The sequence below is a fragment of the Phyllostomus hastatus genome, unplaced genomic scaffold, assembly GCF_019186645.2.
Source record: "Phyllostomus hastatus isolate PE091 unplaced genomic scaffold, TTU_PhHast_1.1 phas_scaffold_78, whole genome shotgun sequence".
Lineage (NCBI taxonomy): Eukaryota > Metazoa > Chordata > Mammalia > Chiroptera > Phyllostomidae > Phyllostomus > Phyllostomus hastatus.
Window position 1 is genome coordinate 82,152,143 of NW_025334041.1, and position 14,528 is coordinate 82,166,670.

General features: G+C 40.0%; 1 protein-coding gene across 1 annotated transcript in view; it reads left to right on the forward strand.

Annotated features, from left to right (window-relative positions):
• The window catches only part of TACR1 (tachykinin receptor 1), a 155,659-nt gene that overhangs the window by 79,335 nt on the left and 61,796 nt on the right, over positions 1 to 14,528 (forward strand). The window contains exon 2 of the mRNA XM_045828200.1: positions 8,766 to 8,960. Within this exon, the coding sequence (XP_045684156.1) occupies positions 8,766 to 8,960 (195 nt within the window). The remainder of the gene's footprint in view (positions 1 to 8,765; positions 8,961 to 14,528) is intronic.

Genomic DNA, 14,528 nt, shown 5'->3' on the forward strand with positions numbered 1-14,528 from the left:
GTTGTTGACTGCTCTCTTACTGTCAGCTGGCACTTTTTGAAATGAGTGCACTGGCAATGCAGAAACCAAAACTGATGCTTTTTAGAATTGTGGAGAACATGGCAGCAAGGACTTGAGGGGCTCTGCCATTAACAAGAACACTTTGATAGTGTGTGAACATTGAGTCATCTCTGTTGGCTGCTCAAGGGCCTCTTTGGCTATAGTTTTGTGAGCTTTAGCTTAGCTAAATAAACAAAGTTGCTGGTCAAGTGATCTGGCCAAATGAGGTTCCTAAATTTTGGAGACTAAAGAAATATCCTGATGGAATGTTAGTGATCTCAGGTAGAAAGACTGTGGGCAATCTGAGATGGAAGGGAGTACAGAGTGGGAGGGGAAAGGACTGAGCAACCTCTTCTTCGGAGGAAGAGCCAGAGGGTGACACCAGAATGACTGAATTCTACATGGTTCCCAACACACTGGCCAGTGCAGAATCTAATCAATTAATACTTACTGAGAATTTATTTAAGGATTTAATGTCAAGAGGTAGAAAGTTCTGACAATTCAGGTCCAATAAGGTCACTCCTGTAGGATGACCCTGGATATCTATATAACAGAAAACATTGAGCAATAATTATTTTCACATATGTTCAGACTGGAAGGAATAAAATTACAATATATATGCATTTCTCCTGCTGCATTTATTTTTACTCAATAACCATTTAAGGAGTCCCTGCTATTTGCCAAGATATGTGCACATTTACTTATTCAATTAAGATTTTATTGAGTATTTACTACATCCTAGGCTGAGGGAGTCCAAGGATACTGATATGAATAAATCACAACAAATGTTAACCTCAAAGGATCTGGGAAGGATGAAGAAAGAAGAGATTGATGGATATGTAAATAAACTGAAGTGTGGTCAGCACAAGGTTAGAGATGGCCACAGCTCTAAAAGTAGGGCACCTAACCCAGCCACAAGGACATGATGACTGGGTCAATCCATGAAAACCAGTAGGAGCCAGCCAAAAGGAAATAGAGGAGGGAAAACATCCTGGGCTGAGTGACCACTGTCCTCAGAGAAGAGGCAAGAGGCAAGAGGCAAGATTCTGGGCTATGACTGATGGCTGACCACTTGTGGGCTTGCTGACTACTTGTGGGCTGTAAGATTCATCCACCCTGTGAGCCTTGGTATTAGGGCCCTCAAAAGTAATGTGGCAAAAGTAATGTGTGTTTCTGAAGAGAACATCATGTCCTTCTATGATTCTAATTCCTCCTGTTCTTCACTCCCCATACATTAGGCCAAGGGTCAACAAATTGTGATCCAGAGGGTTGAGTCCAGCCCACCACCTGTTTTTTAAAATAAAATTTTATTGGCACATGGTCATGCCCAATCATTGACTTGTCTATGGCTGCTTTTGTACTACAAAGGCAGAATTGAGCCACAAAGTATGGGCCCCAAGGCTTAAAATATTTACTATCTGGCTCTTTATAGAAAAAAAATTGTCAACCCTTGAATTAGACTATAGCAGCCATGCTCTCAGCTGTCACCACTCCTGGTTATTTAAACCCAGGAAGACATGGTCCCTTAAAGGAAATCTGTACCAACACAGGAAGAAGTGAGTGGGATAGGGAAGAATGGGGGCTGGAACTGGAGGGGAAAGACTGTGGAAGAAGGTCATAGTAGGATAGATCAGGAGATATAGGGCTGATATTGGAGGAAGTTATTAGGATACTGTGCTTGTCAAAAGACTGGAATTGTTTTCCCCAATAAGATTGTTTCACTTTGCCTTTTGGAAAACTGTGCAGCTTAAATAAACAGACTTCTGGCCAAGATGGAGGCATAGGCATTGATATACTTTGCCTCCTCACACAACCAAAAGAAGGACAATGGCAAATTTAAAAACAAAAAATAACCAGAACTGCCAGAAAATTGAACTGTATGGAAGTCCAAAAACCAAGGAGTTAAAGAAGAAACATACATCCAGATCAGTAAAGGGTAGAGATAGGCAGCTGGGGTAGAGAGGACTTACCTCAAGCTGGTGGCTGGTGGAGTGGGTGGTCCCACATTTGTGTGCAGATAAACCGGGAAGAACAATGAGAGAACAAGACAGATCTCACAACCCAGGGTTCCAGCACAGGGAAATAAAGCCTCAAAACCTCTAACTATAAAAACCTATGGGGGTTGCGGTGTTTGGAGAAACTCCCAGCCTCATAGGAGAGTTTATTGGAGAGACCCAAAGGGTCCTAGAATGTACACATATCATTCACCCGGGAATCAGCACCACAAAGGCCCAATTTGTTTGTGAGTATTGGGGGAAGTGACTGAAAGCCAGCTAAGGGCCAAGTGAGCAGCATTGTTCCCTCTCAGACCCCTCCCCCACACACAGTGCCACAATGCAGCAATGTGGGTTGCCTCGCCCTGGCAAATAACTAAGGTTCCACCTTTTTCTATGTAACAGGTTCATCGAGACAAAAAAATATGGCCCAAATGAAACAACAGATCAAAGCTCCAAAAATAGAACCAAGCAATGAAGAGATAGCCAACCCATCACATGCACAGTTCAAAACACTGGTAATCAGGATGCTCACAGAAATGGTTGAGTATGGTCACAAAATAGAGGAAGAAGTGAAGGCTATACAAAGTGAAATAAAGAAAAATATATAGGGAACCAACAGTAACAGTAGGGGAACCAGGACTCAAATTAATGATTTGGAACAGAATGAAGAAACATGAATTCAAAAAAATGAGGAGGGGCTTAGGAACCTCTGGGACAACTTTAAAAATTCCAACATCCAAATCATAGGGGTATCAGAAGGAGAAGAGGAAGACCAAAAAATTGAAAACTTATTTGAAAACATAATGAAGGAGAACTTCCCCAATCTGGCAAAGGAAATAGATTTCCAGGAAGTCCGGGAAGCTCGGAGAGTCCCAAAGAAGTTGGACTCAAGGAGGAACACACCAAGGCACATCATAATTACATTACCCAAGATTAAAGATAAGGAGAAAATCTTAAAAGCAGCAAGATAAAAGGAGACAGTTACCTACAAAGGAATTCCCATAAGACTGTCAGCTGATTTCTCAAAAGAAATCTTGCTGGCAGGAAGGGGCTGGACAGAAGTATTCCAAGTCATGAAATGCAAGGACCTACATCCAAGATTACTCTATCCAGCAAAGGTTTCATTTAGGATGGAAAGGCAGATAAAGTGCTTCTCAGATAAGGTCAAGTTAAAGGAGTTCATCATTACCAAGCCCTTATTATATGAAATGTTAAAGGGAGTTATCTAAGAAAAAGATGATCAAAACATGAACAGAAGATGAACAGTAAAATGACAACAAATTCACAACTATCAACAACTAAACCTATAAAAAAAACTAAGCAGACAACTAGAACAAGAACAGAATGACAGAAATGGAGATCACATGGAGGGTTGTCAGTGGGGAGGAGGGGAGGGAGGATGGGGAAAAAGGTACAGGGAATAACAAGCATAAATGGTAGATACAAAATAGACAGGGGGAGGTTAACAATAGTGTAAGAAATGGAGAAGCCAAAAAACTTATATGTACAAACCATGGACATGAACCAAGGGGGGAATGCTGGTGGGAGGGGGGTACAGGGTGGAGGGGAATAAAGGGGAGAAAAAATGGGACAACTGTAATAGCATAATCAATAAAATATATTTTAAGATAAAAATAAATAATACATAATAATAAAGTTAATATGAATGAGAGAAAAAAGCTGCAGCTTTATATTTTGCCTTATTGAAGGAACTATAGGGAGAGCTCTTTTTATGAAGCATAATCATGCAAGAGGAAAACAACACCTCAGGTTTCTCAGCTGGGAGGCCACATACAATTCAAATCAGAGCCACTGTCCCTGTGTGGGACTGGAACGACCTGAAGTAGAGACTGTAATCCACATCTCACATAGCCTCTGGACCCTTGTCTGGCAGCCTGATGATTAATGCCTAAACTAGAAAGATGTTTCATTGACTGCCTTCCAGTCTTGTGAGCACAAGGCAGTCGATAAATATTTATTGAATGTATTTTTCTAGGGCTTTCCAGTACTTGCTCAGTGATAACTTATAATCTAATAAGCAAGAATTATTCAGGGTGGTGACAAATATATAAATGTATGTTAACGGAATCCAAGCTAAGAATGGGCAGTAAGAAAGAAAAGAACACTTCTATCTGCAAAGTATCCAAGCAGTACTAGCTTTGGGGTACATAAGAAAGAATTATGTCACACAAGCCCCAGCAGTGAGGACTGCAAGAGAGAAACAGAAAAATAAAGGAAGGAGATTTATAAATGGCTGTATTTTGAACAAATAAAAATATATACATTTTTAAAAGCCAATCTTTTTATTCTCTCTAGCTTTATGAGTAATACTTTAATCTGTCACTGAAATGGCTTCTACACTCTAGGAATGGCAGAGAGTTTGCTGAAATGGGCTCCCAGATTGCAGTTTTTGCAGTAGAGATAAAATACGGCTCTCTGCCACCCATTTGGAGCTACAGTACCAATATACTGATGCAATCACTTTTAAGTCCCAGTCACATTAGATTCTGAACAGTCTATTGCCAGCTTGAGCATGGGGATGGGTGTTAGGGTACATTTATTTAAGACCGAGCATTTATCCTGAGTTAAAAGCAAAGTTAAGATATGCATTTGAGACAATATTAAAAAGGGCAATGTAATTACCACATTCTCCCCTGTGTATCCTCTTTAATTCCCTGAGAGGCCCAAGAATGCACAGCCGTACTGAGAGAAGGAGCCTGTGTTGTGCGGGAAAGGAAAGGCATTTTCACGGGCATGTGTCCAGTTTTGGAGGGGAAATATCTTGCCTCTGGGAAATAAGCCAACAAGCAAGCCTACAATTTAAATGCAAATACTCAGAGATTCTGACCATGACCATCCAGGTCCAACCCTTTGCTGAACTGGAAAGAATCTGAGATACTGGTTGCACAAGTCCACCTTGGTTGGCTCTAATTTTGAAGTTCCTTCACCAACCACAATCCATGACTGGAGAGGAAGTCAGTGCTCTCTTGCTGTCACACAGCAAGAAAGAGGCAGATCCAGAAGGGAAATCAAGACTTGTCAGAGTTCTTTTCAGTTGACCACCCCAACAATAGGAGGTCATTAAGTCTATAGTATACTGGACCTCCCTTGGCAGTATCTGTGGCCCCTTGGAGTAACCTAAAGAAGACAGACAATTCTTGATTCACAGTATTGTGAGAGTTGTTTTTGCCCCTCTGATCCTCTGGAGATGACAGTTGAGTCATAGCCTCTACAGCCACCAAGTCAACCAGGCAAATTTGCCCAGAGATTGATAAATTACTACTCACTCCCACTACAATACATTTTCCAAATGTTTTCCTAATTTCACTCTCTCTTGACTTCAAGACCACCTACCCACTTTCCAAATGAGACAGAAGGAAAGGATCCTGAGATTTCCTTCCTGGAGGTTATCATCACATGTACTATATGTAAAAGTGGACCTGAGGCATTCTGATATCCAGCTTCCATGCACTAGACATCTTCAGTGGAATTCTCTGAGGCCAGGGAGGAAAGGCTAGGTCCCTAGCAAGAAAATATAGGAAAGGTATTCTAAAGTTTAGGATGCTAAAAGGAAGCTTGGGAAAGTTTTCTTAAAAACTGAGCTATCAGACTTTCCAGACAGAAAGTCAGATCTAAGCATGACACAAAGTAGAGAGGGAGGCTCTGAATACTTCCTGCCCCTTCAAGCCAGATACTCAGGTGGGCTCACCCCAAACCCAGCTAAGTATGCCTCTTTATCCCCCTCTAATAGTCCACCTACCATTCCAAGGCTTGGTTACCTCTAGAGCCTTGCTAAGGCTCTAGGTTATCAGATTACCCCTGGAGGTCAAATATCCTACTCTCATGTTGTTGCTGGTTATTTATGTGACTTTTTTCCCCAGAAAATTAGCTCAGAGCCCAAAAGGAAATGCCGTGTTCTGCATGTAGCGGGTGCCCGCTGTGAATCTGTGGAGTGCATACTGCATAAGATTGCTCTCCTTGTGATCCTGGCCCCAGTTCTAGCCTAGAGATCCTAGAAGTCTAAAGAGGGTTGAGACAGAATTGGGTGGAATTAAGTAGAGGCAGCTGGCAGCTGGGCTGCTGTCTGCTCATTTCTTAAGTCTCCACTCACCATTCTGGCCCATGGAAGCCAGGAATACCTGCATGTCAGAGAATCAAATGTGTGATTCTAAGGATTTGTCAGATAGTATTTAAACCCCAAAGGCAGTATAATACATAATTCTGACTCTGAAAAAAATGTATGCATATTTAAAGGAATGGATCCATAAACTTTGCAAGAAAAAATACACAAAAGAATATGCCTTTTAAGGTGGAGGCAAAATGTTAAGTGTGTAAAAAATGGAGAAGTCAGAATTGATTATAACCGAAATGAAATGCTGATTACCGTATTTATTATTCCTAAAAGTTCCTCTATTCCACAGGCTGCACAGAAATTCAAATGTGTGAACACATTCATTCAGAGAATACCATTAAATGCCAGATCCTTTGTGTGAGGAGATGGAGGAAGAGCTCCAGACCCTAAGTGGTCATTCACTTTGCTTCCCACTGCCTGCTCTCTCAAGGAGGTTTCATCTACCCTTGTAACCAAATGCAGGTGCAGCTACCTGCTGCCTCCAAAACCAAGTGCTTTCAAGAGGCAGGTGCCAATGTGAAGGAAAGTGGTTTTATTTCAGGGGCCAGCAACCTGGAAAATGAGAGACTCTTGTCTCAAAGCCCATCTCCTGAGAAGATGGGGGAATCTTTTTTCAAAACCCATCTCCACATCTCAGTGGAGGCAGAGGTTTTTACAAGCAGTGAGAGGAGAACAGAACAAAGATTAAGATAGAGGGTTGAAAAACTCTCTAAATGCAGACGAGCACAGTCCATTCCGATAAGGCAAGTGATGGTCCAGTGTGCGTCATCCTGGCTTAGTCATCCTGGCTTCATATTATCCCGGCCTCATGTCATCCTGGCTCCACAGCAAATCTCCAGGAGCTGGGATACCTGAAGGTCAGAGTCTGTATCTTTTGGAGTTAGTTTCTAAGATTCACATACAAACATGTTGTTTATCTACAAGCTACATATTATGTCAGAGTCATATTTACAGAAATAATGTCAAAAGAATGGTGGGGTGGGTTCCAATTTCCCAACGTTACACCCTGACCTTTCATAGGCTCGAGTGTGTCTGTCTCAGCAGGTGGAGACTTTGTCCTCATGGAGCCTATGTTGTTACTGCACACTGACTTCAAAAGGGTCAAGGAATTGATGAGGATTTCTTCAGGAACTGTTGTATTTTGCTGAGCTTAGGCCACTGTTTTCTCACATATACACCTTCACTTGTCTTCAAATTCTATGAGCTAATATAGGATTGCTAGCCTTTTAAATTGCCACACCAGGACTTTAAAAACTACTGTTTCTACCACCATTATTCCTTAATCCAAAAAGGATAAAGATAGTCTTTGTATGGGATAAATTTACATGTCTTTTCTAATTTCACTGTAAGCCACTGACCATCTAATTTCACTGTAAGCCACTTGGACATCTTTTCCCTAACATGAGCATTTCTATGACGAAAACTTCTCTTCTGGAGTATTGCTCAATGGGTTCTGAAATAAAAAAATCTGACTTTTTTTTTCTTTCTCTCCTTTTTTTTATTTTGTGCAAGTACAGTTGTCTCCATTTTCCCCCACCACACCTCCCACCCCAGCCATCCTCACCTCCTTCCCTCCATCCTACCCTGCCCTTAGCCCATCCATGTGTCCCCCATATATGCTCCTTAGCGACCCTTCCCCTTTGTCCCCCCACTATCCCTTCCCACCTCCCCTCTGGCCACTATCGGTCTGTTCCCTATTTCAATGGCTCTGGTTATATTTTGCTTGCTCATTTGTTTTGTTGATTAGATTCCACTTATAAGTGAGATCATATGCTATTTGTCTTTTACCACCTGAGTTATTTCACTTAGCATAAGGCTCTCCAGTTCCATCCTTGCTGTCACGAAGGGTAGGAGCTCCTTCTTTCTTTCTGCTGTGTAGTGTTCCATTGTGTAATGTACTACAGTGTTTTGATCCCCTCGTTTACTGATGGGCACTTAGGTCACTTCCAACACTTGGCTATTGTAAATTGTGCTAATATGAACATTGGGGTGCATAGGTTCTTTTCAACTGATGCTTCAGGATTCTCAGGGTATAATCCCAGCAGCGGAATTGCTGGGTCAAAAGGCAGTGCAGTGGAGATTCAAGAGGACTGGCTGGGCACCCACAGGTGGCAGCATTGGAGGGATAATTAAGCGGCCTGATGGATCTGCCAGAGAAGAATGGAGTCTAAACCCTAAGCTAGGATCCCCAGACAAGAGCACCAGAGCCCAAAGAGTACACAGATAACAGCCAGTGGCAAAAGCGGAAGTATTGCTCTCTGCCAGAGACTGATGGCTGGATACTCAGAGAGCCATTTAAAGGGACAACTCACAAATTTTTATTTGCAACCACTTACCCTGGGGGTTCCCGCAAAGGTGGGGCAGAGTTGGCTAGAGGCACCTGAGGAATTTATATGGCTTATTTTATGGATTTTAGTATTTTATGGAATAAGAATAATAAAGCTTTGGGATAAAATATGAAAAATGTACCAGATAATAGTTGTAGAAATTACCAGGAATCAAGGGTTTGGGGGAAGTTTTTCTTGGAAAAAAAAACACATATTCTAATGTCGATTTTGGTGACTAAATCAAAACTTTGTCTTTTCTTCTTGTTCCAGGTACATGGCCATCATCCATCCCCTCCGGCCCCGGCTGTCAGCCACAGCTACCAAGCTGGTCATCTGTGTCATCTGGGTCCTGGCTCTCCTGCTGGCCTTCCCCCAGGGCTACTACTCCACCACGGAGACCATGCCCAACAGAGTGGTGTGCATGATTGACTGGCCAGAGCATCCCAACAAGATGTACGAGAAAGTGTGAGTAGAGATGACTCCCCGGTGCCTTCTTTGCTCTTTCTAATTTCCTCTTTCTTTCCACATTCTCTATCAATCAGGATTCAATGTGCCCAAGCTATCAGGGGACTATTATGTCTCGAATGCTATTCTGGGCTTTGAAAGAAAGCTTAAAAAAATAAGTAAATGAGACCTGGATCCTGTTCTAGAGACCCTTTGGGTGCCCTCCATATTTGCCGTGCCTTTTACCAGTCAATGACTTTGCCCTGCAACGTCTGCATGTCTTTGCCTGGGAACTTCTTCCTAAGCTATGGAATGCCACTCTTCCCTCTTGCACAGTGTGCTGGAGGGTGGAGGAATTATCCCCTATTTCCAGCAGTTCTCAATGAGGACTGATCCGAGTTAGCGTATGAAGACACCCCAGCTCAATCACCCCACAGGTGGGATGTCTCTGAGGTGTGTGCTTTACATCGTGCCCATGGTTTACTCTTGGGATTAAAGTCCAGTTGTCCTGTGGCAGCTGACTCAATGATATACCCTTTGTTGACCACCTCCCTTTCCTAAACCACCATCCCACCCCACTGCTGTTGTTTCCTTCTCTTCCTAAGTAAGTCATTTGCACTTGACTTTTTAATCTCAGGATCTGCCTCTGGGGAAAACCAAATCAAAATGCCTACTTCCAAGATTTTCCAGTGGGAGAAATAAGATATACACATGTAAAATGCATGGGAAGGCAAGGCCAGCATGTTGAGATCTTACAAGTTCCAGGGTTCCTACAGGGCAGGCCTGCTTACCTTCTAGAGGCCTAATTGATGACAGTCGGGGCTTTTCCAAAGTCATCCTGATGATTTTCTTCAAGAGGAGACATTGAAATGGCCTATTCTTTGTTTTGCTCTGCTCAGTGAGCATCAACATGACATTTATATTACAATGAGTTTTCTGGAATCAGAGCACTTGGGTAATGTGGGTCTTTTTGAAATTCCTTTATAATTCTCTAATCTTGGGTTTACTGTATTAGTCTTAAAAAAAACTGGTGTTAGAATCAGAAGATCTCAGTGTTAACAAGATTGCCAGTTACTAGCTATGGGTCTGAGCAACAATCACAGTCTCTCCTTGTTAAACTAGCAAATGATAAAGTCCTGCTTCCCATAAGCAATTGTGAAAAGCACACAAGAAAATGCTATAGAAAAGGTAAGATACTGTTATTGAACCAAATTCATCAGATTGCCATATAATCATTATAGGTCTTTAAACTCATCAAATGGTAAAATGAGATACTATCCCTGTCGGCCCCCAACAATAAAGGTTCCGAAAGCCTGATGCACACAGTTACCCTACTACTTCTCTTCCACGGAGCACGGATGAGGCTTGCCAAAGCCAATACCTAAAGCTCAGATTTGGCCTTCCAGATGCAAACAGTGGGATTTAATGATCAAGCAGCAGGGGGATTAATGCTCAGCCTAGAAGGAGACATTAAAAATTATTCTTTCAAATGAAACTACAAGACTTAGCAGGGCCACAGCAAGTGAAATAACAGCTTTACAAACCATACAGAACCACTCAACACCTTTGATCCGTAAGGTCCCCTCAGAAAGTGGGTAAACACCCTCTGAATTAAAGCTCATTATATGAACAGTTTCAAAAATGCCATTGGCTTCATGGAGTGTAGTTCAGTTCTTAGTTGTCACGATCTTTTCAAAATCTGATCACATTTCTACAACCTTGGTTTCAAATACATGCAATTATTTTATCTTCCAACAAATTCAAAGTTTAACTTGGAAATAAAGTTTAATTTTCCTACAGATCTCTGGAGCTCTTGTCCAAGAAATTAGTGTTTTACTTTTGACCATTTTACTGTTTTATGCTTATTAGTGACTAGAAAGCCCTACAATACCCAACTCTGTCGGGTTGTCTTTCTCTTTGTTCTGAGAATTTAGGGTCGCTGCTACATGCGTGTTTAGGTTTGCCATAATTGTTTATTTCACAATTTTCATCCTAAAAAAATGAGTCTGGATAGGAGCATTTGATTTTATCTATTCAAGTACTTCATTCGTGTATAAAATGTTTATGGGTGCAGTAGTAAGTTGAAAGAATCCATATTTGCCATCACATATGGGCTGTGATGCATAGGATTCTACAGGTAAACTTATTTTCTCTATGTCAGTACCCTTCATAATTATTATGATATATTTTTAAGTAATTTAAATTTTACCAGCTCTAAACTAAGTACTTAATTATACTCTCTTCTGTTAGAAATGATTGTCATTTCCACAGTACAGTTAATCACAAATTTGAAACCAGGAAGAAACTTTGTTTTGAGGCAGTATAATGATGAGTATAAGAACATGGGCTCTATAGTTAACTTTCAGCTACATCACTCTCTCGTTGAGTCATAATGGTTATTTAAGCCTGTGAGCCTAACAAAGGTATCCAGAGAAATAAATAAGACACACACTTAGCCCAGCACCATGCACATGGTAAAAATGTGGCAAATGTTGACTACTGTTGTTAGCATCATATATTGACCTGGGTGCATGGGCGGATAAATGGCATTAGACGGGGTGGTGGGCAGATGCTTAGGTCCTATTTGTCTGATTAATCATTTGTGCCAGCTAATTACATAAATAAATGTTATCTGAAAAATCTTTAATTGCTGCATTTGCCCTCTCTGGCTGCATGTTAAACCTCCAACCCTGACTATTCATCATTTAGACTCTTATTAATACATGGATCAAATTAAGCACTGTTAAAGAAAGGCAATCTAATAAAAGAACAGGCAAAAGTTTTGCATGTGTACTTCACAAAAGAAAATATCCAAACAACCAATTAATATACAAGGATGCACACAACTTCATTCATCACCAGTGAAATATAAATTAAAACCATGCAATCTTACTGCTCACCTATTAGACTAGCAAATATTGAGAATCTTGACTAAACTCAGTGTTTAGAACTTTTGGTGAAGATAAGGAAAAATGAAAACCTTTGCAGACTGTTAGAAGTGTACATTGATAAAACCACATTAGACAACACTTGTACTATCTAGTAAAACAGAAGCTATTTTTACCCTATAACCTCCCAGGTTCAGTCAGGGGTAATTACCCTAGAAAAACTCATGCATATATGCACCCAAATATACCTAGCTTACTGTTCATATTGTCAGCATTGTTCTTAGTGTCCCAAACTGGAAATATTCCAAATGTCCATCATCAGTAGGGTAGATATAAAAAAATGTTGCTGCGAGCATGTAGTGGAATATGATATAGTTAATAGAATGAACAAAATGTAGCTCTGTACAATGTGGATGGCTCTTATAAACAGTTTCAAAACAGGCAAAATGAAAGCACGTCTTTAAGAGTGTGTAAGCAGGCAGTAAAACTGTAAATTCAAAGTCATCACCATGAATGTGAGGACCATGATTGTCTCTGGTAGGAGGGAAACAGTGTGACCAAGAAGGGACACTAAGAAGTGCATTTGAGGGGATGGCACTGTATTTCTTGAGCTCAGTGGTAGTAGCATGTTTGCCTAAACATTACTTATTATACCAGGTAATTTGATTTGTGCATTTTTTTCTGGAATGTATGTTTCATATCATTTAACCCTAAAAATTAAGTTCTATTTAAAGAATTTTGCTTTTACAAGCTCTCTGGAAACTGCTTCACTGGGATAACCCCAAATGTTTCTCCATAAGAAATTCTCTTCTGTGAGGCTTTGCCTAGAATGACATTATTCACAAGTAATTACCTCTGAATAAGATGAAGTGTGTATGGGCCCCACCCATTCTCATGCTTACTTGACCTCTGCATTTTGCCTTGCTGACTTCTGTGCTTCAGCCCACCTGGAATTTTTCCAACTGCTCTAAGTGGTATAGGACAGATGCTTTTCCCTGGAGGGATATGACAGACGTTAACCCAAGAATAAGGCCCAGATGGTCTCCACAGCGTTCTCCCTTCCTACTCTATTCATAGGCATGCACCTCTGAGCTACAAAATGCTACAGATAAACTTGGTTCATATTCTTGTAAAATTATTTTAAAACATTGTTTTGCATTTAAAGCCATGGATTATAGAATATAGTGAAAGTTCATATAATTTCTTTAATCACCCATATTTCCATTTTTATGAAAGATTCTAACACTTTGATGAATACCCTTCCAGATTTTTAGTCCATCTCCAAGGAAATATTGTTCTTAGTTTCTTTTAAAGTGTTTCATATGCATACAGAGTAACACTAATATAGATTGTTTCCCTCTTTGAAATGCAAGACATTGCTGGACCTTTTTTTTTAACTTAATACATCTTAGAGATCTTTCCATATCAGTTTGTAAAGAGCTTCTTTATTCTTTATTTCAGCTACACAGTACTTCATGTTATAAACATACAAAAAGCAGTTATTTGGACTTTGGTTTGTCTCCAGCCTTGTGCTATCACAGAGTGCTGCCATGAATAATTGCCACATATATCCTGCAAGGCTATCTGTAGCATAAAACGCCCCTACAATGGAATTCCTGAGTCAAACATACACCGCTTTATTTTTAATATTTTTCTTTCATATGGGATTGTACTAATTTACATTCCTACCAGCAATGGATGAAAGTCCCTATTTCTCTACAGCCTCACATTGAGAATATATGACCAAGTTTTTAGATTTTGACCTGTTATCATTAAAATTTGCATTTCTCTTATTAGGAGTGAGTTTGAACATTTTTTCATATTTAAGAAACATTTGTATGTACATATTATAATCTACTCATTTCATTTACCATATCATAAACAATTTCCTATGTCATTAAACACATTTCTACAACTTGATATGAATATATATATACACATATGTGTATGTGTATATAGATAATAATTTCATTAACTGATCCTCTCATTTGAAAATTGATTATTCCAGCAGTTTTTTTAGATGACTAGTAAGATAAAACACCAGACGTCAAAGTGGCCTCCTTCTAGCTACAGCCATAGATATCTGAGGGGACTGGTTCAGTGTCGTCTGCCATCCCTTGGTTACATTTACAGTCCACAGTTACAGAAAATTATGCTAACATTATAACAGTCATGAAAGTGTACCCTTGAACTCATTATCAATGCTCTATTATCATATTTTGCAATTGATTTCTGCAATAATTAGCCACCGTAGCTGCTCTTGCAAAACTGTGACACTACCCAGGAAGTCCTACAAAAGTGGAGTTGACTGACTGGTGAGGAAGGAAGATTTCATAGATGATTACCATATTTTTCAGACCATTAGACATACCTAGATGTTAGAGGAGGAAAATAGGGAAAACATTTTTGAAGCAAAAAATATGGTAAAATATTTACTAACATAAATAACATTATACTTCACTAATGTAAATGTAAACAGAACTCAACAGCAGCATTAACAACCATTATTCCTCCCAAATTTGGATGGGGGGAGTACATCTTATAGTTCAAAAATACAGTAAATTACTTTTCCTTGTGGAGAAAAAAGCACAATAAAGAAAAATTAAAATATAAAGAAAAACATTTGGACTTACAAAATGCATCGACCTCTCTATTCTATTAAAACTATGAGGAGTGTTTCCTTATCTTGGCTATTGTAAAT